Genomic DNA, 28,000 nt, shown 5'->3' with positions numbered 1-28,000 from the left:
GGAAAATCTGAACACAGCAAGGGAAAGTCACCAGCCAAGACCACACTTCTGCTTTTCACTGCTCAGTGGTGTAAGATCACCCAACTACCTAGTGTTTCAGAAATCAGAACACTGTTCCTAGTCAGCAGAAATGCACGGTAACACCTTCCATCCCTCTTCTCCTTACTGAGAGAAGGCAGGGCCAGCACAGCTCTGCACTTTGTGACAGGAGACATGTAGAGACAACACCTTCATGTCTCCTTATGCTAGAGGATCCAGCTCCAGCCAGCACAGTCTTCAGTTTAGAAACCAAAGTGAAGTCTGGACAGAGAAAGATCTGCTGTGCAGCAGGTTAACCCTTGGATGTGAGCCAAGCAAGGCTTTCCAGAGGGGTTCTGCACAGAATGGGCATGTTTGAAGGAAGCATGAGCCAGCCTGGAGGCCGTGCTGCCTGCTGGATGCTGACTCACCTGGTGCTCCCCAGGGAAGCAGAGCTGCACCCACCTGCCTTAAAGTGGGTCACCAGTTCCTCCCAGTCACTGCAGCCTGACTGTGCCACGGCCTCAGCAGTGCCAGCCAGAGGGAGGCACATCATGGGGCACTCGTGGATTTCCAGGATTTCAGCCTACTGGAGACAGGAGCAGGAGGCACAGGAACCCCTTAAGGACTCCTTGCTCCTGCTCCTTGCTCTCAGCTGAAGGCCCAGCTGTGTCTGGCTGCCATGCCCTGCACACCCCCGATGGCTCAGGAAGGTGTCTGAGTCACAGGGAAGCGGTTCCACCCGCTCCTCCCGCCGGCTCACCGCCCTGCTGCTGCTGCTGACGGGGATCCCTGCCCCTCAGCCAGCTCCAGATCACGGCTGTGCTCCTGAACGAAGGCTGTCACCTCTTCTGCCCCCTGTCATTCCAAGGGATGTGCCTGTCCCAGCAAGGACCCTGCTCCTGCACTCCACTGCAGCTCCTACCTGCGTGTGCGGCGCAGGCAGCCGAGCTCTGGCTGTGCTGGCGGTGGCCAAGCTGTGACAGATTCTCTCACTGCTGCCCTAAACATGGCAGGACAGAGCAGGGCAGAGCGTGGCAGAGCAGAGCAGGGCAGAGCAGAGCTGGGCAGAGCGTGGCACAGCAGAGCAAGGCAGGGCAGAGCGTGGCACAGCAGAGCAAGGCAGGGCAGGGCAGGGCAGAGCGTGGCCGGGCACCGCCGCGCTGACCCGCACTCGCCTGTCTGCACTCACACCTGGCACAAAGGATCAGACAGAGGATTAGGTTTCACCTCTGTGCCTGGACAAGCAGCTCACACGCCAAGGTGACAGGGCCTGCTTTAATCTCCCTTCCTATTTACAGACTGTGGCCGTGGCGGGCACCTGGTGAACCCCAGCGTGAGGGAGGGCACACACCTGAACCCAAAACCTGCACCCAGCAACAGACAGCACAGATCCTGGGAACAGTTAGTTAATAACTGATTTATGTTCAAACAAATCTTCTAAACCAAAGTCAGACACAAATCCTTTTTGATGATTATTGGATCCAAAAGTCAGTGATACTACATTGCTGGGAGTTAGCCTGGTCTGCAGGGACTGCTCTGTCAGCGAGGAGTTTCCATCCCTACATTCAGTAACTGGAGAAACTGTTAGATGGACAAAACTAACAATTAAACCCTCTACCTTTTCCAGCATCACCTTTTGGAATGCATTTCCTATTATCAGCTCCAGTGCCATTTTGAGCAGCCCGCTGGCTGGGGCCCACTGTCCCCAGTGCACTGCAATAATGCAAGGGGAGAAAGAAGAGAAGGAACATCCCATCCTCAGCTGATGGAGCTGCTCCACCCCTGTCCTCCACCTGCACACAGCTGAAGGCAGCCAAAGGCTCCCTGTGCTGGTCCCTCACAGCTGCACACTCCACCCGAGCTGCTGCAGGCTGGGCTGGGCAGATCTGCTCCCATCCTTCACAAGGACCATGTTTGCACTCACAAACAAAAGAGGGATTTGCCTTATGAACTGAGAAAAAGACAAGCAAAACACCTTTAAGTTTGCTTTGCTGACATGGACAAGGCACAGACAGGTCCCTCTGTGGCACACACCCAGGTGGGGTATCTTGCCACCTTCCTCCTTCACCTGTGAAGTTAAAACATCACCTCTGCTCCCCTCTCTGTGCTGCCCCATCCCACAGGCACACACAGCCACCCACCCCTGCGAAGGGCACATGGTGTGGTGGCTCCATGCAGCAGGACAGAGCCCTTGGGACTGAGCACCTGGGAGAGGCAGCTTCTTTTTCTTCCTCTTCTTCTTCTGCTGCTGCTGCTGCTTTGAGAGCAGAACCTGTGCCTGGGAATCAGGATCACAGCTTGACCTTCTGCTGGGGCAGGCAGTAGGCTCTGTCACAAAACCAGTACTCGTGTCCTGAGCCTTAGGTGACACCTCACCAGGGGGAAGAGGCAGCACAACTGCACTTGGAGCTGGCAGGGCCAGCCCTGCACTTGATGGCAGAGGAAAGGATGGTGTCCCAGGGCTCCCTGGGGAGGGAGCAGGAGCTCTGCACTTCAGCACACCGTCCAGAGGCATCGAGGCTGTGTCCAGGCACATGGCCACTCGCCCCTGGCCGTGGCCCTGGCCAGCAGAACGTGCTCCAGGGCCGGCAGTGCCGTCAGCTGCTGCCACGTGCTCCTCCCGGCGGCAGGATCTGTGCGCTAAGCCGCTGTCCTCAGGTTTCACGGGGCTCTGGCAGGCCTCAAGTGACTGAGCATGATCACCCAGCCCCACCAGGCTGTCCCCAAGGTCGGCTGGAAGGACAGGCACTGCTCGGGATGCCTCTGTCCACAGCAGCAGGCCGGCCGTGCCAGCGCCAGCTCTCAAACCGCTCTTATCACAAACTGTCACCATCCCTTCTTCGTCCTTGGTCTCGGATAGGTCTTGGATGTATTCAGTGCCCTTCTGCAGGCTTCCAGTCACTGCCTCACTGGGGATGATGTCTGGATACAGCCCAGCACAGCGGGCAGCTTCGGGCATCTCCGGGAGGGCAGCGCAGCTTGGGGGAGACTCTGGAGACTTTGGCAAGAGGGGCGACCTCTCGTCGGGTGAGCCAGAGCTGCGTGGCTGGAAGAGGAGATCGGTGACTTGCCTGCAGCAGTTTGCAAAGAGGCTGTTTCCCATGCCTGGCTCATGCAGCACGGATCAGAAGAGGCAGCTGTGTTTCACACATACACTGCAGTCCCCACACACCCAGGAGCAGCCCGTGCCCTCCGCTGCCCTCTCTCCAAAAGGAATTCCTCCTTGGCCCCGGCGCGGCAGGGCACAGCAGGACCAGCAGCTGCCTCCTGCAGGATCCCACGGCCGTGTGCTCACCAGAACTGGGTGCTGGGCTCGCAGTTTCCCCAGAAGGCTCCCCAGGATCCTCGCCCGCGGTGCCGTACCGGGAGCGCGGCAGCTCCGCAGGGCAGCTCTGCCCTCCGGCTCCTGCCCTGCGGCCCGGGGCTCACACAGCTCCAGGCTGGGGGGATGCTGGCGGGGCTGGGGCAGTTAAAAATAGCCCATCTCGAGTGCCACAGCAGTGCAGCCTGGGACGGCTGCTGTGCCAAACCCCAGCAAGTGAGATGCATTGAATTACAAGGCGAGGGCAGTTACTATGGCACGCCCGGGCCCCGCACAGCCATCCATACTAAGCAGGCAGCACAAAGCATTCAGGCACTGAACCACTAAGTAGTTTCTAGACGAATTTTCTCTCCTCTCACGCTGCTCTGCCATATAAAACACAAACAAGCCACAAAACCACACACACAACCCCTTAATGCTTTCCTCTCTCCACACTACTTAAAGAAAATCATGGAACTGAAGCAGAGGTTATGGAGCTGGAGCTTTCTGCAAGCACCAGGTGGCCCAGGAGGCTGTGGCCAAGCTGGCCACTGCTCACCTCCAGTGAGGCTGTGCCACAGCCACGGGCTCCTCACCCTCCACCATGGCACCCTGCAGGCATCACTCCCTTGGCACAGGACAGGCCTTGGAGCTCTGCAGCCTCATGACTGGGACCCCTCTGTCCCATGAGCCAGCACCAACTTTCAGATCACATGAGCATCGTGTTTTTCTTGTGATTTGTGATTTCTGAAGGACTTCAGATGTACTGATAGCTTCCTCTTCCTCCTCACCAAGAGACCTCTGGGAAGAGGAGGAATCTCCTGGAAGTACCTGGTCAGGTCTCAAGAAGCTGAGCTGCAATTCCTCCACTCCAGCCAAAGCAAGCTCACAGCAGCGTGTATGTGTTAGCTCTAACCTGTGAAGGCTGGTGTCAGTACAGCAAATGCAAATTAAATTTTAGTTGAAGAATAATAATGATAGTAAAAATATAGTTTAATGAATCCAAATAAATTGACTAAATGAATAGGCATTAGCTCCAGCCCTAATGAAAACATTTCTGCAGGACATCCCGTCAGGGGAGGTGGGAGACCTGTGGAAGTGCCTCCTCCTGCCTCCCCTGCGGAAACCACAGCTTCCCAGAACTCCCCACTTTAGGTACAACAAGCACTTCTTTTAATAAGAGCCCACAGTGAAACATTAGAGCTGTTTTATTGCCATAATTTAACTCAAATTTGTTCTAAGACATCTGTGGGCAGAGGTACAAGCTCTGCATTTATTTCTCAGCAGCTTCACACCACTGGGACTGGCTGAGAGAGAGCAGAGCAGGGAGAGGCTGCAGCCCGCAGTGCTCTGGGCAGGGCCAAGCCCCAGGACACCCACAGGATCCCACAGCTGCTGGCTCAGGCACCTACAGGTGCTGAAATGCCTTGTGCTTTTTGTCTGGCACCCTGAGTTACCCACCCTGCACTCTCCACATCTGGGAGATTTACATTTAAACCCATCTGTAAATTTTCTATATGGCCACAACTTTTCAGGATCCCGCCTTGAAACTGGCTGTCTGGGTGATCCTGCTTACAAGAACATGCAATTCAAACATCACAGAAATCAGGCACAAAGAGTAGGACTAATGTAAAGTGCAAAGATCAGCACCAACAAAAACATTAACAGTGTCAGGAAGAGCACGTTTCTCAAATTTCAAGAGTGCTGAAGGAAGGAATTATATTTCAGACAGAAACCAAGAACCAGTTGATAATTCTACAAGTCTCTGTGCCTTACTCTTGTGCATACCTTAATTTCAGGAAACTACAGCAAGAGCAGGGTATAACCTGTTGCTCTCTGGGCAGAGTTTGCAGGGGAGATCTGACAGCTGTGGTGTCCTCAGCTCTGGCTGTGTCCAAAGCCTCCTGCCCACGGCTGCCCTGAGCCACACAGCCCCGGGGACAGCTCTGGGGACAGCTCTGCAAGTGCATGCTGTGAGCAGCAGCCTGGGAAACCTGCCTGTCCCACAGGAACCCCTGTGCCAGGGACACAGAGTGATCCCAGCCCAGCTCACACCGTCCCTGACCCGAGCTGCAGCTGAGGCTCCAGGCTGGGGAGACCCTGCAGGGACTCCAGCAGCAAACAGAGCACACAGGTACTCACACGGCACAGCCTGCCAACAGCCAGGATCCACATGACCATTCCCAGCCCCATCCAGCCCCAAGGGCAGGAGGTGGCTAGTGGGGAGCCTGGGAAGCAGGGCTGGTCTCAGGCTAATCCGACCTGCTGGAGCCCTGGGCCAGGTTCATGATCCTGCAGTTTCATGTCATTGGACACAACTACATACAACTTCTGAGCCTGCAGCCTCTTCAACAGCTTGTAGCAGACTTTTTCTTTAAAGTGAAAGACAAACTAAGGAAATGCTTTTTTAGAAAAACATGCCAACCAAAAGCTAATCCCGAGACAGCCTTGCTACTATGGCAAAAACCTGACCAGCTGCCAAAAGTGACAGCCACTGCCACCACAGGAGGAACCACACACTGGTTTTCATCTCTGGCACTCTGTCCAAGCACTGCCCCAAGGATGGCATTGCTTCTCAAATGCAAGTAACAAAATGCATGAACTTCAGTCCTGTAAAGCTTCTAGAAATAACAACTTTCCAGCACAACCAATGGAGCACAATGCAGGAAAGTAAAGCAAGTGCTGGGAAGCTGTGCCAGGAGAGGGCTGTGCTGCCAAGTTTAGTCATGTACAGACAATGAAGGTAAACACAGGACTGCAACACAGTGCTGGTTTTACTGTGCACAAGGCAGTTCTGAGTCTGCAGGTGGATTTATCTCAGTGCATGTTCCTGACCTACTTACTTCCACTTTTCAGCTGGGAAACCCAGGACGAGGCTGCTGAGGCAGAGCAGAGAGCTTCCAGTGGGAGCTCAGCTCTTACCCCCTGACAGACCCACCCTGAACACGATCCCCTCAGGATCCCATCCCTCATCTCCCCATACAGATGCTGTGTTATCACACTCCTTTCCTCTTCTTAACCTTGTAGCAGTGATCAGATTTCTCTTGCACAACTTTCCTCTGACCGTCCCCCCTCCCTGTTACAGCTGCTTATTAATAAAAACCCCGACTGCCAGCAATTCAGTCCTTTCCAAAACACCAGTGAACCTCCAAGGTTGGGCAACACACAGCGATAGCAGATCCCCAGATTAAGAATCAGACTTCTGACCTTGTTGCTAATGCACAGCTACACTTGTCTCCACAGCAGTTTTCCATTATCACCTGCATTCTCTGCTGCTCTAACACCAGATGTGTCTGGAAGCAGGGGTGGCTGGGGAGCTCAGGGACAGAGGGACTGAGCTAGGAGAGAACAGATCTGGGCAAGGCAAGAGTGAAAGGCATTTCATGGTAGCTAGAAGCATTGTAAACTTGTGAAAAACTTGTTCTAAGGCAGCAAAGACTGCAGGAACAAAAATAATCCAAGAAATGCTGCACACAATGGCTGTCTCTGATCTCACACCAGTTGACAGGAAAGGTAACTTAACCCAAAACTGTGCCCATCAGAAATCATTACAGGAACCACAACTGTCTATGGTCTTGTGTTTCTGCACTCAGAAGAACAGAGCTGTCTCAAGAGTTTCTAGGCTGGGACAAGAGAGCAGCAGCCACCAGCCCTGGCCTGGCACAGGGCCCAGCACGCGGGCTGGCTGCCTGGCACAGCTCAGGGGTGGGTTTGTGCAGCAAGGAGCCCACGGCTCCAGGTGCTGAGAGCTGCCCTCAGACACAGCCACATGGTGCCCACAGGGCTGCTCTGCAGCCACACACGGCAGTGGGACACCAGAGCTTGTCAGGCCAGTGCCAAGGTGGCCACGCTGACCCTGCTCCCCCACAGATCCAACAATCGTGCAGTGCCGAAACACACCAAGGATTTTCCCACCTTCCATCCTCCCTCAGCAATCAGTTGTGGCTGGAGAGGCAGGGATTACACTGCATAACTTTTTAACCCAGTTGCTGGCACCACAGGCGTGATGCTTGCTTCAAAACCCAGCACGTGGGTGAGAGGGGGAGGCCACCAGCACCGAGCTTCCCACCCTTGAACTGCATCCAACCTGCTCCACTACGAAATGCCAGTGAACTTTGCTTTAGGTGACAAACTTCAAAAATCCACCTCGATACCATAAAATCAGCGGGGGATGGAAGCAACGTGTGGGTCAGTCAGGGGACTCACGTGCCTCAGGACGAAGGCCAGCCACAAGCCACGCTGCTTCTACGACTTTTGCTCATACTTTAGAGACCAAAGAAAGGAGCTGAGGGCTGAGATGGTGCTCAAGCTTCTAAGTTCGTAAAGATACAAACACCAAGCTGGGCAAACCCGGGGCAGGTGGAAGCATCTCGGGGTCGGTGCCAGCCCGGGAGCTGGCACTGAGAGCAGTGAGGACGCGGAGCTGCACGCTGCCCCTGGCATGAGCCGCTCAGGCTCCAGCACAGAGCAAGCAAAAAACCAGTTAAAGCTGCAGTTTCCAGCTGAGATGTCGAACAAGCCTCCGTCCCTTCCAGGAAAGCTCTCGCTTCTGAGTATTTCCTAACATGCCAGCGGCGCCCGCAGCCCGAACTCGCGGGCGGAGCCCGCCCCGGCTGCCCACCGGCCCGGGACAGCGTGTCCGCCCGTGGGCAGCACCGCGCGGTGCCGGGCCGAGCTCCGCTCCCGCTCCCGGAGCGCCGCCGCCCACGGGCCCACGGGCACGGGCACGGGCACGGCGCTCTCGGCCCGGGCCCCCCCGCGGCCGCGCGGTGCAGCGGCCCCGTGAAGGTGACCTTCACCGGGCCCGGGGCTCCGCTCCCCGGGACGGGCCCGCCCAGGCCCGGGGCCCGCCCGACCCCGCGGCTCCCCCGGCCCGGCCCGGTCCGGCCCCGCTGCGGCACGGGCGGACAGCCGGGATCGGCCCGGCCCCGCGCGGCCTCCGGCCCCGGCAGCCAGCGCAGCCCCGGGGCCGCCAGGGGCTGCCCGAGGCGCGGCGGGGGCGCGGGGCCCCAGCTCGGCTCCCCCGCGGAACGGAGCCCCGGCCCCGCGGGGTCGCGCCCGGGCCGCTCCGCCGCCTGTCCCGGGCCGGGACGAGCCGCCCGAGCTGCCAGAACCGCCCCCGGCCCCCAGCGCGGCCCCGGCCCCGGCCCCGCAGATCCCCGCGGCCTTTCCGGCGGGCTGCAAGGGCCGGAGCAGGAGCGGAGGGTTCGCACCCCGAGCGGGCATCCTCGGGACGGGCATCCCCGGCCCGCGCCCCCGCCGCAGGCCCGGCCCGGCCGCTTACCGGGGCGCTGCTGCGTGTCGGCGGGGCGGCTGGCGCGGGGGGCCGGGTGCTGCTGCTCGGCGCCCTGCGCGGCCGGCACGGCGGCCGGCGGCATGTCGCCCGCTCGGATGACCATGGGCCCGCCGAAGGACAGCGCCGTCCGCCCGCCCACGTGGTGCGGCCCCGCCGCCGCTACGGCGCCCGCCGCGGCCCAACCCCCGCGCGCCCGCAGCGCCTTAAAGGGGCCGCGCCCGCGCCGAGCGCTCCGCCCGCCGCGCCGGGCCCCGCTCAGCGCCGCTCGTACCGGGGCACGGCACAGGGGGAACCCCCTAACCCCGGGGAAAGGGCTCCGGGCGGCCGCGTCCTTCCCGGGGGCCGCAGGGGCAGCGGAGTGACAGCGGGGTGACAGCGGGCAGCGCCGGCAGCGCGTGTGGCGGCCCCGCTGCCCCGGCACGGGCACGGCCGGGACTGACCGCCGGGACTGACCGCCGGGACTGACGGGACCGCCGGGACTGACCGCCGGGACTGACCGCCGGGACTGACGGGACCGCCGGGACTGACTGCCGGGACTGACCGCCGGGACTGACGGGACTGCCAGGACTGACCGCCGGGACCGACCGCCGGAGCCGGGCCGAGCCCCGCCGAGCCCCTGCGTTCCCCGGGCACGGTTCGGGTCGGACGGACCCCCCGTGTCCCTCCCGTGCCGTGGCACCGACACCGCCCGCAGCACCGGCTGCTCCGAGCCCCGGAGCATAAATACACAGATGGTATTTCTTCAAACAGAAGTCTCTGCAGCCGTGGGGAGAAGTGTTTGGAAAATCTTTCTTGGGAATGAATAATGGTTGGTGATGGGTTAAAAAAACAACTAAACAAAAATACAAAAGAATTCAAAACCCACCCCCCCCCCCCAAAAAAAAACCCAAACAATCCAAAACAAAAACAACCCCCCAACCAAAACAAAAATCCAAACCAAACTTTCTTAAGAAAGGATGTTCTTTAATAATCTTTAATCTTTCTTTCAATCCTAATCTATAAAACAGGATATTTAATTCATGAAATACATAGCAGCTAACAAGCAAGCTGTAAGTGATGTCCATGTGCCAGAAAAACAAAGTTTAGGGCTTGACATGATTCAGTGGTCTAAGACCTGGGGGAGGAGGTTAACATTGCTTGGGAGGAAGGATGATATCACTAATGATGGACACAAAGAGTGCAGAATTTTGGGCCACAAGGACATTTGGCAGGATTCCCAAGATAAGGAATAGCTAATAAAACTGACTCCGTGATTGTGCTGTAATCAGCTCCAAATGGGTAGAAGGTAATTCTGGCAGGGAGGGTCTGTGGCCATCAACCCACAGGCCACTGATGCTAGAAATCAGCCAACCCAAAAGAAGAGAAAGACTCATCAGCATGGGAAGAGGAGAATCATTACCCAATAGAGAATACTAATTAATGAGAAAACTATGTAACTTGTAGCCAATGAACACTAATTCATTTGCTAAAATGTATAAATTGTTAAAAGTTTTGATGATTGCCATACGTGTTTGGTGGAGCAATCCCTCGTGTACCCAGTGCTGAATAATGCCAACTTTCTAACCAAAGAAACTAATTGGAGAATTTATTTCCCGTTTCTCTGTGTCACTGTCCAGTCCTTGAACACTTCCAAGAATGGAGCAGCCACAGCTTCTCTGGGCACCCTGTGCCAGGCCCTGCCTACCCTCACGGGGAAGAATCTTCCCAATGTCCCGTCTAACTCTGCCCCTTGTCCTGGCACTCCAGATCCTGATGATGATCCCCCATCCACCTGCAGGCCCCTGTGAGAACTGGGGTGTCACTCTGAGGACTCCCCAGAGCTCTGGGGGAGTGGGGCAGGAGCCAGTCCTGCACAGAGACAGAGATTCTGGTTTGTGTCTGGAGTCCTGCACTCCGGGGTAGGACAGTATCACCCTCTGCAGATTTCAGTCTCTTTATTATGAAAAAGGCATATTACAACAACTCCTAAAGTACAGCTCCATACTCTAGTCTCTGGCTGTTAACACATTTTGAAAAGCACTTGGTTAAAAAGCAAAGTCAACATGAATATCATCCTGGCAAATAATGGTGACATGTAGCAAAATGAACATTCAAATAAAGCAGAGCAGTGTCAAACCTTTGGCATCTGTCCCTCTGCGGCGGCGCTCCCCAGCACGAGGCACAGGCGCTCATTGTTCTCACTGAGCTTCACTCACTCAGCCAAGGACAATGTTTTTGCTCCAGCGAAACCACAGCTGCTCTGGGGCCAGGGGAGCCGAGACCAGGAGTGCTGCCCTCCCCATCCCTCTGCCTGAGTCCTCCCAGGGGTGCCAGCACGGCTCTGGGCAGGCAGGGGTGATGTCCCACCCCACTGGGGTGACAGTGACCCTGTCCCTGCAGCTCAGGGCTGCACCCGCAGGCCCTGGGCAGGAAGGGTCTGCTGCTTCAGACATGCAAAGATTTGGGGCATTCCCAGGTCTGACAGCCTGATTCCTGCCATAATTGCAGCAACAGGAAAGGGGAGCTTTCTTGGAAGCTGCGAGATGACTGGAATCTATCGGGAAGAGCCAGGAGGCACAACCACACCCTGGCCAGGGAGGGCAGGCACCGTTGGGGTGTGGGTTGGGTGCACCTCTCACACAGCCCTGCTCCTTCCTGCCCAAAGGTGCGAGGAGAGGGATGGTGAGATGGAGAGAGGGATGGACGTGGTGGCAGTGCCGAGTGTCACCTCCGTGTCCCACGTCCCTGCAGGGCCAGAGCTGGCAGGGAGAAATGGGGCCCTGGGGAGCAAAGGGCAGCTCTGAATGTGGGGACACGGAGCTTTGATCCCTGTGCTTTAACAGGCCGTGCTGTCTGCTGGCTCCTGCACAGCCGCTGTGCTCATCGATGCTGAGCTGCTCCTGCTCCCCCAGCCCGGCACTGCTGATCTTATCCACACCTCAGGTGCCTGCATGAGGCAACCCGAGGCACAAGGGAGTTCTCTCCCGCAGGACTTGGCATCGCAGGAGGGTGACAAGAACAGGCGTGCGCGAGGCGTCACTGCAGCCAGACTGGCTCGCCAGGGCTGCGGGGACGTGGGGCTGCAGTTCTGGGAACTGGGCAGGACGTGTGGCTTCACTGGGGCAGCAGGAGCCAGTTCACAGGGCTGTGCACAAGGACTCTCAAAGGTTCACCTCACCCCCAGAAATGAAACTCCTTTGTTGTGCTGCTGATTTTCCTCCTAGTGTGGAGAGCCTGGAGAACTTGGGAGAAGCAGAGCGATCCCTTCACAATGCTGGCTGCAGCCCCTTCAGGCAGGATGTCCTTGCTGTGTCACTGCCCCTCTCCTGGGCACCCAGGACAGGGCACCCCTCAGCCCCTCCAGAGCATGGGCCACGAACCTGGCTTTGCTTGCCACAAGGCAATTCACAGAAAGCTCCCCCTGGGAAGGCAGCAGGGCCTGGCCCCAGTTCAGACTGTCCCAGCACAGAGCATGCAGCAGTGGGAAGGTTGGGGGCCTGGTGGGGATGGGAAAGACACGGCTGGGAGTGCTTAGATTAGCCCCAGCAAACACATTCACAAAATATGGCTTTTCAGTTAACAGGGTCAAGAAGGAGAACTTCCTGACTAATCTGCCCAGGGTTAAAGTAAGTCCAGGGGAGGGTGCAACTCACTGCCAGGACTGGTTCTGTCACAGCAAGTGCATCTTCCCCCATCCACTGCTCACCTCACACCCGCTGCAAGGTGCATTTCAGACATCACTTTCTCAGATAGCATTAGGAAAAATAATAATAATAATAATAATAATAATAATAATAATAATAATAATAATAATAATAAAAAGGAAAAGAGATATTAGCAAACCAAACACAACAAATCCACAAGCCTCTGCAGCGCTACAGAGCAGAAGGGGGTGCAGAGGAGAGGAGCCTGGCTGTTAGTCTGCAGACAGACAGCTCTCAGCACGTGGTGGTTCACACACAAGACATGGTTTAACAACGAGCGTTATTGCTATGCTTCCATTCCCAGTCTAATCATTAAGCTTTACAAGTACACATCAAACAGCGCCCGTTCCATCCCCAGCACGTTGTGTTGGTGGCTGCACTCCTCACCAGTGCTTTCAGGTGCAGGTCGGGGCTGTGTGTGCCCTTTGGACTCCTGAGGAGTGCAGAGCACGGGCTGAATGCACCTCCAGATCCCTGTGACACCTTTCAGGCCAAGGACCAGCTTACAGTGTGAGGGGGAGTCTGTGAGAGCCCCCACTCCAGGAGGGAAGGGCAGGCCCTGCCCAGGCCCCAGTGTCTCTCAGGATCCCAGTGGCTCCAGCAGCCTTCTCAGTAAAAAATAGGAATACTGTCTTTTTGATTTTTTTTTTATCATTTTGATCTCTTTGATCATTTTATATAAATACAAAGATTAAAATAATTTATCTCAACATTATTTCTATTACAATCATACAGTGTTTCCCCTTCAAAACAAGTGCATGTACGTGTGTGTATATATATATATATAAGTGTATATATAATATCTCTAAAGCTTCCCTCCACCCCAAGAAAAGCAGCAGTGACTGAAGCAGGTACAGCACGCAGGAGCTGATCCTTCCTGCTCCAAGGCAAATGTGCCCGAGGAAAAGTGCAGGGCTCAGCCTGACAGCTCATTTCCAAGCACATTACATTGGCATGAAGGGGGACTGGGGTGCTCGCTCTGCTCTCCGAGGGAACCCCCCTGGCCCAGGGGCTCCAGACCTGCCCAGCTGCCTGGGGAGGGACCAGCTGGGGAATGGAATGACATCAACTCCTTGAGCAAGCTGCTAATTACTGCTGGAGAGGAAAGGGCCCTGCAGCTCAGACAGGGCTGCTTCATTTACATACTAGGCACTACGGATGATGATTGCTAGGAAGGTATTTACACAGGAGAAGGATCGTGCTTCTCCCTCCACTTTTCAATGCTTGGGTCAGCCATAAACACCACGATCTCATGAAGGAGTTTGCAATAAAAATGCAACATACTGTGTCTATCAGGATTGTCTAGGAAGGACAGGAAACAGCTGTGCACACCACAGCTGCAGCAACAGCCAGCACAGGGACAGGCCCCTTTCACCCTAAGAGAGGAGAGACAAATCCGCATAGAACCTCCCTGAACCTGAGAGGAACAGCGATTTCCAGGGGGCAGCAGCACCTCATGGGCACAGCACTCCCAGAGCTGTGACACTGGAGCCCTGGGGCTGCTTGTGCGACACCCAACAACCCTCCTCTCGCTGTGGGTGGGTGACAGCAGGGCTGAGCACACCCAGAGCTGGGCCTGGCACTGCCTGGCTCACTGTGCAGGGCAAACAGGCAGGAAGCTTTCTGCAGCCCTGCCAGGGAGCTCAGGGTTTTCTCCCTCATTCCTGGTGCTGAGCCCCCATGCTGCCCTGCACAGCCTGGGCACAGCCTGGGCACAACCCGGGCACAGCCTGGGCACAGCCTGGGCACAGCCTGGGCACAGCCTGGACACAATCTGGGCACAACCTGGGCACAGCCTGGGCACAGCCTGGGAACAGCCTGGGAACAGCCTGAGCACAGCCTGGACACAGCCTGGACACAATCTGGGCACAACCCGAGCACAACCTGGGCACAACCTGGGCACAGCCTGGGCACAGCCTGGGCACAGCCTGGGCACAGCCTGGACACAATCTGGGCACAGCCTGGGCACAGCCTGGGCACAGCCTGGACACAGCCTGGGCACAGCCTGGGCACAATCTGGACACAATCTGGGCACAACCTGGGCACAGCCTGGGCACATGGAGCTCTGCAGCCATGGCCTGTGAGCACCCTACCAGGGCTCCTGCAGCCTCCCTGGCTGTGGCAGTCTGGGGGGACAGCAGGGGCTCTGAGGGCTCTGCTCCAGGGCTGCACCCCTCAGCCCAGCTTCAAGCCAGGCTGCTGCCGAGCACTGTGAGGGGGCCCTGCCCAGCGAGGCCTTGCTGGGCTCTCTCCCAAACCCAGGGTGTGTCAGGGACCACGGGTGCCCTGGGAAAGCAGGAGGGCTCTTGCCCGCCAAAGCCTGACTGGTCATGTAACAGTCAAAGAAAAGGTACAAAAGCCACTGCTTTCTGCCCTGCTAGTGCAGCTCATTTGCTTTGGGATCAGTTTTTACCAAAGAGCTGGCCTGGGACTGCTGCTGTGAATCTCATAAAGCATTTTAATAGAGTATATAAATATTGAACTACAAAAATAGACATCTCTGACTGCACGGGCACACTGAGTGTGAGCGGGCAGGCCAGGCCTCGCTAGTCTATGAGGGTGATGTCTCTCAAGAAGTTTCAAATTGAATTGGAAGGAAACAGGGTCTGATGTCACCCTGCAGCTCCCTGGTGGCCATGCCAGCCGTGGGGGCAGCGAGGGTCCGGGCAGGGCTGGCTGCAGGCAGGGCCCAGTCCCAGCCGGGCTGGCAGCTCCCACCAGGGTGAAACCTGCCCTCAGGCAGCATGAGCAGCACTGCAGCAGAGACCTTTGCCCTGCCCAAAGCCCTCCCCTCCTAACGGTGTTTCACAACACCCAGGGAGTGGGGTGTAAAGCTGACAGTGTGGCTGGAAATGGGGCAAGGCTGGGGGGAAGGCAGCTCTGTATGGCCGCCGTGCTCGGGAGGCGATGGGGGGGACCAGGAGCTGCTCAGCCCTCAGCAGCAAACCCAGGGCTGGCTGTGGCTGTGACTGAGAACCAAGTGCTGGTGGTGAGGAGAGCCCTGTGCAGGGGCAGGGGGTGCAGCCTGCTCCAGCAGCACATGGAGCCCGGCTGCAGCGGCCCAGGAGCCACGGTGCATCCAGCAGGACTGCCAGGGCTGCCATGAGTGCCAGGAGTGCCAGGAGTGCCAGGGCTGCCAGGAGTGCCAGGAGTGCCAGGGCTGCCAGGAGTGCCAGGGCTGCCAGGGCTGCCAGGGCTGCCAGGAGTGCCAGGAGTGCCAGGATTGCCAGGGCTGCCAGGATTGCCAGGACTGCCAGGAGTGCCAAGGCTGCCAGGACTGCCAGGATGCCAATCTCTGTCCAGCTGCCTCGTCTGAGTCTGAATGTGATGGGGAGAAATCCGTGTTGGACACTGACAGACCCTGCACAGGGGAGCAGGGGACAGGGCCTGGCCAGCACAGCAGCACTGTCCTTGTGCAAGGGGATCCCTCCAGCACCCACAGGATCCACCTTGTTCAGCTGCCTGCGCTCTGGAGAACCTTCCTGGGGACGTCCTGGCCCTCGCAGTGCCCGGTGCCAGTGATGGCGAGGGCTGGAGGCCGGGCCGGGCCCATCCCGTGGTGCCTGCACTGCACACCCACCTCCCAGCACCAGGGAAAGCACCCTGGCACCACTCTGAGGGCAGCAGCAGCAGCAAGATCTCGTTCCAAACATGCTTCCCCTTCTGTCTTCCTCTTGTTCTTTCCTTGCAAGCTCTGGGCAGCTGCTTGGCCATGCCCCTCACAGCCCGGTGCCGCACGCTCCCGTCCTGCAGCACTGCCAGTGACATCCCTGGCTCGGGCCTTTGGGGCAGGGGGCTCCTTCTGGCTGCCGGTGGGTGGGATGTGTGTGCAGGGCTCTGCTTTCGGCTGCCCCTTCCCCTCACCAAGGGGACGGGGGGAGGAACAGAACCTCGGCCGGGCTTAGGCCTTCCGGGCCGCTCGGGCCACGCCGTCACCTCGCCGCCTACTCCTGGGCCCGGGGGGCACCGTGGGCTCCATGAGCACCGTGGGCTCCATGGGCACCATGGGCACCGTGGGCTCCATGGGCACCATGGGCACCATGGGCACCGTGGGCTCCATGAGCACTGTGGGCACCATGAGCACCCTGGCCACCGTGGCCGCCGGAGCCCTGCCTCTTGCCGGGCTCGCCCTTGGCGGGCCGGGGCCTGGCCGCCGGCTCCTGCGGGGGCTGCCGGGGGTGCCGCTGGCCCCGGCCGGGCGGCTCGGGGCGCTGGGCCCGCGGCGAGTACAGGAACAGCGCGGGGTCGGGCATGGCCTCGTGCTCCTCGGGCGCCGGCTCGCGGGCCCGCGTTGCCCTGTGGCCGCGGCGGCGCGGCCGGGCCGCGGCCTGGCCCGGGGGCTGCTCGGGGCCCGGCAGCTGCTGCGCCGTGGCGTGCAGCTGCAGCGACAGGTAGGCGGCCGCCTCCGTCTGCTTCTGCAGCTCGGTGTCGAGGATGGTGACGCGGTGGCTCCGGCGCTTGAGCTCCTCCAGGAAGCGGCGCTCCTTGCTGCGCAGGCTGGAGCGCAGCGCGGCCACCAGCGTCTCCTTGTGCTGCAGCTCCCTGCGCAGCTCCACGTTGTCCTTCTCCTTCTCCTGCAGCTGCGCCTCCATCGCCCGGCACTTCTCCTCCAGCTCGCGGTCCAGGACATCTGCGGGTCGAGGCACGGGGGGTCGCAGAGGGAGCTGGGCTCAGCCCCAGCACTCCTGGCAGGGCCCCACGGCCCAGCGTGGCTGCTGACTGCCCGTGTCCCAGCCTGTCCCAGCTTGTCCCAGTATGTCCCAGTATGTCCCAGCCTGTCCCAGCATGTTCCAGAATGTCCCAGCATGTGCCAGAATGTCCCAGCCTGTCCCAGCCTATCCCAGCCTGTCCCAGCATGTTCCAGCCTGTCCCAGCCTATCCCAGCATGTTCCAGAATGTCCCAGCATGTGCCAGAATGTCCCAGTATGTCCCAGCCTATCCCAGCCTGTCCCAGCATGTCCCAGTATGTCCCAGCCTGTCCCACCCTGTCCCAGCCTGTCCCAGCACGTCCCAGCCTGTCCCAGCCTGTCCCCACAGTGCTGCTGAGGCTGCTCAGATTGGGACCCAAACCTCGCAGGGCTCGCTGCCAGCGCAGGCACAGGGCCCTGCACGGTGCCACGTGTAACACCCGAGTGCAGGCTCAAAGCAAGAGGCAGCTTCGGTGGAGGATGTTGTTGCCATGGAACCTGCTGCCTCTACCTTGCTGCAGTTTTTAAATTTCCCTAGGTAAGTAGTTTTTCACGCTTAAAGTGACTTTGAATGTGTGCAGAGGGTGTGGGGGAGCCACATGGGCTGGGAGAGAAAAGGAAATGGTGCAGGGAAACCATCAGCCCAACTTTGCAGGGACTTTTAACCTCAAGGCCCAGGACTCCAAAGCCTGGTTAGTCAGGATGGAGATGCTAATCCAAGATTACAGAGGAGCTGGGCTGCGCTCAGCAGGGAAGGAGCCCCCATCCTGGGAGGGGGAGTGGGTTCTGGAGAATGCTGTCCTGGGGCAGGATGGCCAGGCAACTTGGGGAATTCACAGCCTGGGGTTCTGGGGCCAAGCCCAGTGGGCAGCAGCAGGACAGGCTGGACTCCTGACCCAGCCCTGGCTGCCTGTTCCAGCACCCAGCCCTTGGCAGGGCGCAGGCTGGCACCTCCCGTGCTCCCTGGCCTGCCCAGGCCTGCTCTACGCTCTGCAATAATCTGCTTTTTATGATGTGATTGGCAGCTTCTTAAAGCCTCAGCTCCTCCGTGCTCCTGCAGTATAATGAGGTCTTAGGGAGGCAGTTGCAGGCGGTAATTATTGCATGAATGGTATTAGGAGAGCAATCATTCGATGGCATCGTAAATGAGGTGCTGCCCCACAAACGTGGCAGAGGGATTGTGCAGCTCTAGAGGCTGAAGGGTGGGCAGGCTGCTGGTGACATCCCCATGGCACCTGGAGGGCTGGGCACCAGGCCCCGTGCCAGCAAAGCCCAGGGGTGCAGAGAAGGGACCCCAGGTCCATGGGAAGGGCTGGGAGTTTGGAATTCCCATGGAGCCAGCACTGCTGGGGCTGCCAAGGGCGAGGGCCCTTGATGAGAGCAGCCTGCACCCACCCTGGCACTGGGGACAGGGGACAGGGGACAGGCTGGGGCCGGGTGCCAGGGCCCTGCCCAGGCAGCGCCAGGGAGGAGTTCCAGTTTTGTCTCAGGGACAGAGGAAGGAGAGCAGCCTCTGCCGGCTGTGGGGCTCCTGGCATCGCCAGTCCTGCCCCAGGCAAGGTCCCTGTCCCCTCCCTGCAGCCCTGATGTCCCCTCTGGCCACACCTCGTGCCCACAGCTGTGCTCTTACCTTGCTGGCGTGCCTCCAGCTCTTTCATTTCCAGGTCATGGGTGAGCTCTGCAAGAGAAATCCAACAGGACTGAGGAGGAGCATCCCACCCTTTCTGTGCTTCCCAAGTTTTCCTCTGCTCCCTGTGAGGCACTGGGCATCACTGTGGCTGCAGTGCTGTCTCTGCCCAGCCCACATGGGACTGTGGCCATCCTGGAGCACCAGCCACAGGCTGAGCTAAAAATAGGCAATTCTGGCAATTTATATGTCATTAATCAGCCTCATGGCCAAGGCATTGTCTGCAGGAGGCTCTGCTCCTCTGACAATGCCTTTCCTTTTTTCCAAGAGTTGCTGAACCATTTTCAGTGCTTTAAACCAGGACAAAGAGCAGAACAATGGATTGAAAATAGACCAAAGTGTAAGCTGCCACCCAAAGCATTTCATAATTTACTGCTCCAGGCTGATTGCTGCTTCTGCACGTGATGCAAGCAGGGACAGCCTCGTCCCAGCACGATGTGCCTGCAGAAGGATGCTCCCTGCTCCAGGGCAACGTGGAGCTTCCAAATTCCTTCCAAATCTGAGGAGCTGCAGCCCCACCGTGCCTGCTCAGCCCCACCGTGTGCCTCCTCTCTGCTGCTCTTTGCCTGCTCGCTGTCTAGCCCCAGGCAACACCAGGTCACAAAGGGCAGCTCAGGGACCTTCAGGAGTTCACTTTACCCTGCCCTCTTACAGACAGTCCCTTTTGAATTAATCATCACAGCCCACCCAACCACGAACAGCCCTGAGCAGAGGAGGAGAGTGGCAGCAGCATCATTCAGCTGTTTGGGGCTATTTCTTCACCCTAAAACGAGTTCAAATGGTTAATCTTTGCCCTACATTTTTCTTTTAATCTGCTTTTGTGTTGACTCTAATCCTCATCACTGCCATCCTTCTGAAACTGACGCTTGGCTCAGGCTGCTCAGCCTGTCTGTCTTGGAAAACAAATCTGTAGTGAGGAGGCAGAAGTACCTGAGAACGTAATGCAGCTTCTGGAGAGCACTCAGCCCTCTTGACTGCCCCAGTGGGAATCAGTGGCCACTGTGCTGTATTTCTGAAGCTAAAATAATAGGTTTGCAGTCTCAGGTATATTTCAAATGAAAACCAAAGCAGTTGCCTATTTCCAAAGACATCATCCTGCTGAGCAAGTGCAGCAATGATGCACAGCCTGGGGTCCCAGTTTCTGTGCTGGAGCCAGGGGCTGGTGCTGATCTGCTTCAGCACCATCCCCATGACCCCTGAGGGGCAGCTGAGAACCACCTCTGGGGAAGGGAGAGCTTTTTCCACAGAGATACCTCAGAGAGACAAGGGGACAGTGAAAAAGTCAGAAACAACAGGGCAGCAGGCAAGGCTCCAGGGGGCCACAGTGGGGAAAAACTGACTTAGAGACTCTATTCTCCTCCTGCAAACAGCCCCCCACATAATGACACCCAAATGTCAGCAAAGTCTCCTTAAAACTACCCAGGGGTTGCCCCCATCTCTGCTGGCAGAACCACACAGCTCACCCAGGAGGACAGGACTCCTCTGGTCAGATATGGCTGTCCCTGGGTCACACTGGGAAGGGGACATCACCTGTGCAGTGGGCTCGTTTCAGCCCGTGGGGACAGACCCCCCACGGCTGATTTAGGCAGGAGAACCTGAAGAGGCTGTAGACGAAACCATTAAAACAATGAAATAAAACAGCAAAAGCCCAGAAAGGATGGGGGAAATTAGCCAATTTTATCAGTGCAGACATTTCTTTGTTTCCCAGGAACCTGGGAGAATGAGAGGCTGGAAGACAAGGAGTAATTAGCTATGGCTGAATTATTGATGAGAGCAGCAGCACAAGCTGGAATGGGTTGCAGGGGTGGCAGAAGGCTGGGGGACTGTCAGTGCTGCAGGGTGGCAGGAGGGCAGTGTGACACGGGGTGCAGCTGTGCAGCCACAGCCCCAGGCAGGCAGGGCCCCAGCCTCGCCTGCAGCCTGGCACTGCCCCTCTGTGTCCTGTGTGAGGGCAGGGCAGGAGCTTTGCTGCCCCAGGTGCTGTGTGAGCAGTCCTCACCTGAGCAGTGCTTCTGCAGGCGGAGGATCTCCAGGTGCAGGTCATGGAGCAGCTCCATCTGCTCCTTCTTGAGGAAGGCGATGTGCCGCTGCACGCTCTGGATCTGGTGCTCCAGGGACACGGTCTCCATCGCAACCAGATGCACCGGCCAGCTCTGCAGGGATGCAGAGGTGATCAGCAGCGCAGCAAGCCCAGCCCTGGAGCCCTCTGAGGGGCACAGCAGGGGGCTGCTTTCTCTCCTGACCCTCTCCAAGGGATTGAGGCTGTGGGCAAAGCAGCCCTGCTCAGCCAGTCCCCAGGGAACAGCCTCAGCCCTCTCACCTTGCAGCACCCCTGCCGTGCTCCTGTCCTGCCTGCTCTGACACTGCACAGGCAGAAAACCCTGCTGCACGAGCCCTGGCTTCACAGCATGCGTGGCTGTTCTGAATTTGGCCCTAGGAAATACTTTATCACTGAGTGGGATGCATCTGGGACAGGATTGCTCCCTGTTGAGCCCAGGTGGGAGTTGCACCAGAGACGGTTTTGGCTGTCTCTTGACAAGCCCCACATTGCACAGCAGCAACTGCAGCCAGAGATCCAGCACATGAAAAATACAATATGCTGTGTCTGACCCGATCAGCACTGCGTGCCTAGGAGAGTCATGTTGTCTTCCAGGAGAAGGAGCATCTTCCCTGGTAATCTGCCTGGCAGAGCAGAGCTGCTGGCAGGCTGTGCCAGGCACTGGAGCTGGCTGGGGGTCCTTTGCCTCAGCAAAGCAGCTGCAAAAACCACCCACCTGTGCTGCTGCACAGAGAGATAAAAATAACCCCTGAAAGAGCCCTTTATCCCAGGAAACACCATTTTGTGGTGTGTGGAATCTGTGCTTGCTCCCTACACAAAGGAGAGAAGCTGCAGCAAATCAAGGTAACCTGGCAGTACTGGATGATTGGCTGGACTCAGCGACCTGAGAGGTTTTTCCAACCTAAACAATTCTTTAGGGAGATGCTGTGCCACAAGCCTGAGGGATGGAGTGCATCATCCTGTCCCTGAGCAGCTGCTTCCCACATCTGACTCCAGTTTTCTCTCTACAGAAACCACAGAACCAGGCGAGCACTGTGGCTCACTGTTCCAGCACCCCTGGCATGGTCACAGAGGGCATTTTGCAATTCCTGCAACCAGAATGCATTTAAGATCAATCCCACAGTAAGTGGTCTTGGCAGTGCCCCAAGGTCAAAGCTTTGCTCCAGCCAGAGGCTCTGCAGATCTGTGACAGCTTTACAGTGGGGTCTGCCTGTTCCTGTGTTTGGTGAGGTGGAGGCTGCAGCCTGGCTGGGGACAGCTGAGCACCCAACCTGCTGGTAAAAAATGATCCAAAGGGCATTGTCCTGTAGCTGTCCTTACAGAAGGTGTCACACCCAGCTGTGCCAGGGCTGGGGCTGGCCAGGCCATCCTCCTTGGAGGGCACCGTGTCCTGGTGCCAGTGCAAGAGCCATGGGAGTTACCTGGCATCTGCCAGAGACCAGGAATGCAAACCACACCACAGGCACGTCCTCCTGCCAGCCCTGGCCCTGGTGGGCTGAGCTTCTTGATGGCAGTTGTGGCACCTCATCTCAGAAAACATCAGAAAGTAGGTTGGCCAAAGCCCAGGGGACACGTACTGCTATTTCCAAGCACTTTGTTCTGTCTAGTTGAAACGTCTTTAGTAAAAATGGCTACAAATTTTCCATTTAACTTTCCTTAAATACGAAATTGCTCTTTTTTTAAAAAACCAATGAAAATGTTTTCCTTTAAAAACAGTTGATAGATTTCAAGCTGCAAAGAAAGCAAAAGAAAAAAAGTTTGGAATTGAGATTGTTTGTTGTCTCTGATTTGGAAGCAAGGAGCCTTCATAATTTACCGTGTGTATGGGAAAAGAAGTCTGTCTCTAGAATTGCAGTGGGAAATCCTCAGTGGGTTTGAATCAGCTTTGCCTGTCCAACATAACTTTCACTTTTTTCCTTGAGAAACAGCTTTGAGCTTGTGGCAGGAACATCTGAAGTCCCACATGAGGGAGCGAGCACCTTGTTTTGTTCAGCCATGAACCTCCCACTCTGATCCCTCCCTGCTGTAGCTGCTCCTTCTCCTTTCCAGACCAGCTCTAAGATCCCAAGGCAACTGCTGGTGGGAGTCTCACAGTGACCGTGTGCTCTGTGATTTTGATGAGTTAGGTGTGAGGTTACAGCCCTAGAAAACAATGCCATTCATAATGAAAGCCAAGAGTGAGTGATTGTAGTCCCTCTTTAGCTTGAATGCTCCATGCCCTTGTGCTTCTGAGCTGTGCATGTGCACACACAGCAGCCAAGAGGCAGCAGTCAGCTGAGCTTTGCCCCTGGTCAGAGCTGACACCTCCAGCCTGGCCCCTGCTCCCTGCAGAGCTCTGGCCACACAGCTCTCTCCAGTTTTGGAGACTGGACATCCATGGGCTTTGCTCCATCTCCAAGAGCTTTCCAGGAACAAGGTTCCCTTGCTGATCCTCCAAGATTTTGAGCACAGAACTGATGAGGTGGCCCTGGGCTCAGCCCCCTGCATTTCTCCACTCCACATGGAGTGACTGTGGGCATGGTCTCTGCTCAGCCTTCCTGTGCACCTGCCTCTAACCCCCTTTTTATTCCCACACTTCTTGTCCTTTCACTATGCAACCATGGCCTTTGACACAAGCATATTGGGAGTCCTGATCTCAGCTACTTCTTTCAAAGTGATGTTGGAAAATCCCAGTGAGATTTAAAATTTCACTTGTCAAATTCCTATTTCACAAGCCAAAATGACTGAAGCAGCCTCTTGGAGCAGCTACAATGACCAATTCAGTTGCAAGTCACCAAGAGCTGATTTCCTTTGCCCAGACAGGTCAATTGAGAATTTGCTTCCAGGGCAAACTCTGCCTAAGGCTGCTGTTCAATGTAAATCAGAATCCCAAAACTTTGACCCAAGGAAACCTCTCCATCCCAAAGATGCATCTGAAAGGAGATGCAGCATTACATACCCACGTACCTCTGGACACGCACTATCACACCATGGTCTGGCCCTTATCTGTGTGATTATTACTCCCCATAAATAGCAAACTAGCTGGGAGTCAGAGGGCACGAGGTTTGCAGGAACAGGTCGATAATTTGTCCTGCTGTGGCTGCCAGCAACCCCTTCTCCATCCCATTAAAACATACGCAGGAATAAACACGGATACACACTAGAAATCCACAGCACTTGGTATTTTACAGCTCAAAGAATATAAACTGCAGCAATGCCACGGAGCCAGTGCATCTTTAAATGTAGGGAAATCAGGCAAGCAGGAAGCTCAGGAACTTGCAGAAGGTCACAGAAGCAGTGGCGACGCCAGGAATAGAAAGTAGAGGTGAAATCCTGGCCTTGGACAAGTCAGTGGGAAACCTTCCCTGATCTCAGCCGAGGCAGAATTACACTCGGAGTGCAGTCTGCTATTCACTATCTGTCAGTATCTATTTACAGATAAAATCAATACAGATGGTGATTATAAATCATTGTGTTTCTCGCGATTCTCCGAGCACGAACGCTCCGAGCAGCCCCAGCGAGGCTCCTCAGGCAAGGCCGAGCCTTCTCCTCCCGGCTCGGGGGATTCGCTGCGGATCCAGCTCGGCTCCGGGGCGGAACCGGGCCGGTCCTTCCCCCGGCGGGGAACCCGCGGTGCCGCCCGCGCGCTGGGGCTCGGCAGGAACGCTGCCCGGTCCGATCATGTCCCGGTGCCGGTGCCGGTCCGGCAGAGCCCGGCGGGGCCCGCGGGCACAGAGCGCGGAGGGGCGGGCACGGAACCGGACCGGGCACGGCGGGGCTGCGGCAACTTGTGCGGGGCCGGCCCGCAGCGCCGGGACCCGCAGCGCAGGGACCCCGCCCGGCCCGCAGCCCCCGGCCCCGCACCGCCCCGCACCGCCCCGCACCGCCCCGCCGCCGCCGCCTTACCTGGGGGGAGCGCCGGGGCCCCGCGGGCCGCCCGCTGGGCGTCATGGGCCGGGCCGGGCCGGGCCGGGCCGGGGCCGCGGCGGCTCCGCGCTGCCCGCGCTGCCTGCGGCGGCCCCGCCTCGCCCGGCCCGGCCCCGCGCCCGTAAACAGCGGCAACGTGACCGGAACTGGGAGCTCCGCCGGGCGGCGGGGGACGGACCGGGACAGACCCGGGACAGAGCCGGGGACAGAGCTCCGGGATGGACCGGGCCGGGGACAGCACCAGGATAGATCCGGGTCGGGGATCAGTACCGGGACAAACCCGGGGACAGCACCGGGACAGACCGGGCCGGGGACAGACCCGGGACAGACCCGGGGACAGACCCGGGACAGAGCCGGGGACAGCACCGGGACAGACCGGGCCGGGGACAGACCCGGGACAGAGCCGGGGACAGCTCCGGGATGGACCGGGCCGGGGACAGCACCGGGAAAGACCCGGGTCGGGGATCAGTACCGGGACAAACCCGGGCCGGGGACAGCACTGGGATAGACCTGGGTCGGGGATCAGCACCGAGACAGACCCGGGCCAGGGATCAGCACCGGGGCCAGCACCGTGTCCCGGGACCAGCCCTGTACCCCTGGACCGGGATGTACCCCGGGATCAGCACTGTGCCCCGGGACCAGCACCGTGCTCCGGGCCGGGCCGCTGCCGGGGACATCGGGGCTGCGGCTCCGCTCCCCAGCACCCCCGGTGAAGCGGGGCTCAGCTCCCCGGGGCCCCTCCCGCGGCCCTGGACCCTCGCTGGGGCTGGGCCCTGCTCCTCGGGGCTCTGGGGGTCCCGATTCCGGGGACCCCCATGTCCCGATCGTGGGGACCCCCGTGTCCCGATCCCGGGGCTGCCCGGCCGCCGCTCCCGCCGCTGTCCGCGGTGCTGAAGCCCCGGGCCGGAGCGGCCCCGGCGGTCCCGCTCAGCCCCGAGCTGTGTCCCCCCGAGCAGCCCCGGGCTGGGTCCCCCCGAGCAGCCCCGGGATGGGTCCCCCCGAGCAGCCCCGGGCTGTGTCCCCCCGAGCAGCCCCGAGCTGTGTTCCCCCGAGCAGCCCCGGGCTGGGTCCCCCCGAGCAGCCCCGAGCAGCCCCGGGCTGTGTCCCCCCGAGCAGCCCCGAGCTGTGTTCCCCCGAGCAGCCCCGGGCTGGGTCCCCCCGAGCAGCCCCGGGCTGGGTCCCCCCGAGCAGCCCCGGGATGGGTCCCCCCGAGCAGCCCCGGGCTGTGTCCCCCCGAGCAGCCCCGAGCTGTGTTCCCCCGAGCAGCCCCGGGATGGGTCCCCCCGAGCAGCCCCGGGATGGGTCCCCCCGAGCAGCCCCGGGATGGGTCCCCCCGAGCAGCCCCCGCGGCCCAAGTGGGCTCGGTCTGTGGGGATGGCACCGGCGCCGTGTCCTGCGGGGCTGCGGTGTCACCGCCGGCCAAACGGGGCCGGCACCGGTCAAACAGCAAAGCTGTGCTCACAGAGATGGTGAGAAAAACTTGTTTACTCAAGTGGTTACTGATTTTTCATGCCTTTTGTCTGCGGTGCCCAGACCAGCTGGGGCTTCACACTGAAGGATGACTCAATGCTGTGCGCCTCCGTGCCGGCAGGGAGCCCGGGGTGCGGTGGCCTGTTCCACGCTGCATGGTGACGGCGCAGGGAAATGGTAGCGTCCTTCCATCAGCTGACAGTCTGCTGATTCCTGTTCCCTCGAACCGAGTGTTCCTGCAGGGTACAGCGCTCCTGCTCGGTGCTGAGCCGTGCTGCCGTCTCCCCGCTAAACCTGCTGCAATCCTGCACATCCCCACGCACAAGCAGCACACAGGGCAGTTGGAGGGGAGCTCACAGAGAATTGTTGTTGCATTTGAGCTACCGGAGAGCGGCGAAAAGAATAATGCAACGTAATTATTCGTGTAATGGAGAAGCAAAAGGAGAGCTTTTATTTAAAGAAACACTACACTTATATAGAGTAGTTTGTGCAATAGAAAAGACTCATTGGTCCAAGAAGGCAGCACCTCTTTGAAAACATGCTTTTACGAAAAAATCATGTCTTTCATGTCTCCAGCAGGTGTTTAATCATTGTCATAATTCCTTGTCCTTGAGCAACCCGCTTTCTTGGCTCCCAGCAGTATCCTAACGACATACTGTCTGTGGTGTCATTCTACCATCCCACATCCTTCCCTCCCCTTGAATGCTTCCAGGCTCGGAGTGAGTGCTGGTGCTCCACAGATGCAGCAAGGCCGTGCTGTGGCCAATAGACTGCAGCAAAGCACATGCTCCAGGTGTGATACAGAAGGTTTGTGACATCTCTGCACAGCCACAGCCAAGGACTGGACCCTCACCTGATGCACAGTGGTGGGGTCCAGCCTGGCCTGTTGTTTCTGGTGGCAGAGAAAGGCTGGGCTTGGTGTTAGGGCTCATCTGTGGAGACTAAGTTTGGTTCACACAAAGAAAGAAATCACTAAATCAGGAGAAGAGATGAGCAGTGTGGTCTGAAGGTCTGTGCATGCACACACAAGAAGCTCTTTTGCAATAAGTTATTCAGACAGATCTGCTTGCAGCCCCAGACAGCACAACAGAGATCTTCAGGGCCTCACCATGCTCACCTAGTCATGGCAGCTCCTATGTGGTGCTCCTCTCAAGTTGTGTTCTCTGGAAAATGAGTTATTGAACCAAGAAGCTGGTAAGAGGTCACAGATGCCCGTGTGGAGGGGGAGAGCGCAGCCTTTCTTCAGAGCAGCACTGTCTCTCTCTGATGCACTTGTGACCCTCAGGCCAGCGTGTCCCAAGGTCTCACTTGTCCCTCTCGGGGCAGTGTGCCGTGTTTGGGGTGTGTGGATATTTTCAATGTCTCCCTGTGTCTCCTCCTAACTTGTGTGCTCACTCGGGTAGCAGTGAGCTACAGATTGGAGGTGAGGGGGGGCGAGAGGGGGAATGTTTGAGTGCATCATGTTTCACAAGGTCTGTACAATTTTCATTGATTTTCCACTGGGTAGAAGACAAGCCTGCCAACAGTCAAGGTCAGGCACTGAGGGACGGAGAGCTGCTCTGGCAGTGAGGTCGTCGCTCGGGGACGCAGCCTGCCGGGCGGGGCACGGCACGGGGAGCGCCGGCTGCTCCACAGCGACCACCGGCACCTTGGGGTCACTCTGGGGTGCACGGGCTGCCCGTGCTCCCCATCACCGCAATTAACACAATCCCGCAATTCCAACTGGATGGGTCCACAATGAACTGGTTTCACTGGCAGCTTTATTGAGCGGGACATGACGTGGCAGTGCTTTTGCTGATGCTTCCAGCCACCATGATGTCCTGCACTGTAATTGTGCTGCAACTCTTCCCCACTCCCTGCTTGCTCCGAGAGACAGGAGACTGGAGCTC

General features: G+C 58.1%; 2 protein-coding genes across 2 annotated transcripts in view; both read right to left on the bottom strand.

Moving 5' to 3' along the window:
• The window catches only part of CLUH (clustered mitochondria homolog), a 30,791-nt gene extending 22,020 nt beyond the window's left edge, over positions 1-8,771 (bottom strand). The window contains 1 exon segment of the mRNA XM_056506731.1: positions 8,607-8,771. Within this exon segment, the coding sequence (XP_056362706.1) occupies positions 8,607-8,721 (115 nt within the window). The 5' untranslated portion in view covers positions 8,722-8,771.
• Positions 8,772-14,739: 5,968 nt separating this feature from the next.
• Positions 14,740-24,737, bottom strand: CCDC92B (coiled-coil domain containing 92B). Its single transcript, XM_056506827.1, has 4 exons — positions 24,621-24,737; positions 20,676-20,829; positions 18,620-18,667; positions 14,740-16,931 (listed from the first exon to the last, which is right to left on the bottom strand). Exons 1-4 carry the CDS (start codon positions 24,663-24,665, stop codon positions 16,246-16,248), a joined length of 933 nt encoding a protein of 310 aa, XP_056362802.1. The 5' UTR covers positions 24,666-24,737; the 3' UTR covers positions 14,740-16,245.
• Positions 24,738-28,000: the final 3,263 nt, after the last annotated feature.

This window comes from Oenanthe melanoleuca, chromosome 19 (genome assembly GCF_029582105.1).
Source record: "Oenanthe melanoleuca isolate GR-GAL-2019-014 chromosome 19, OMel1.0, whole genome shotgun sequence".
Lineage (NCBI taxonomy): Eukaryota > Metazoa > Chordata > Aves > Passeriformes > Muscicapidae > Oenanthe > Oenanthe melanoleuca.
Note: the sequence above shows the minus strand (reverse complement) of the source record. Positions and strands in the feature narration are given on the sequence as shown.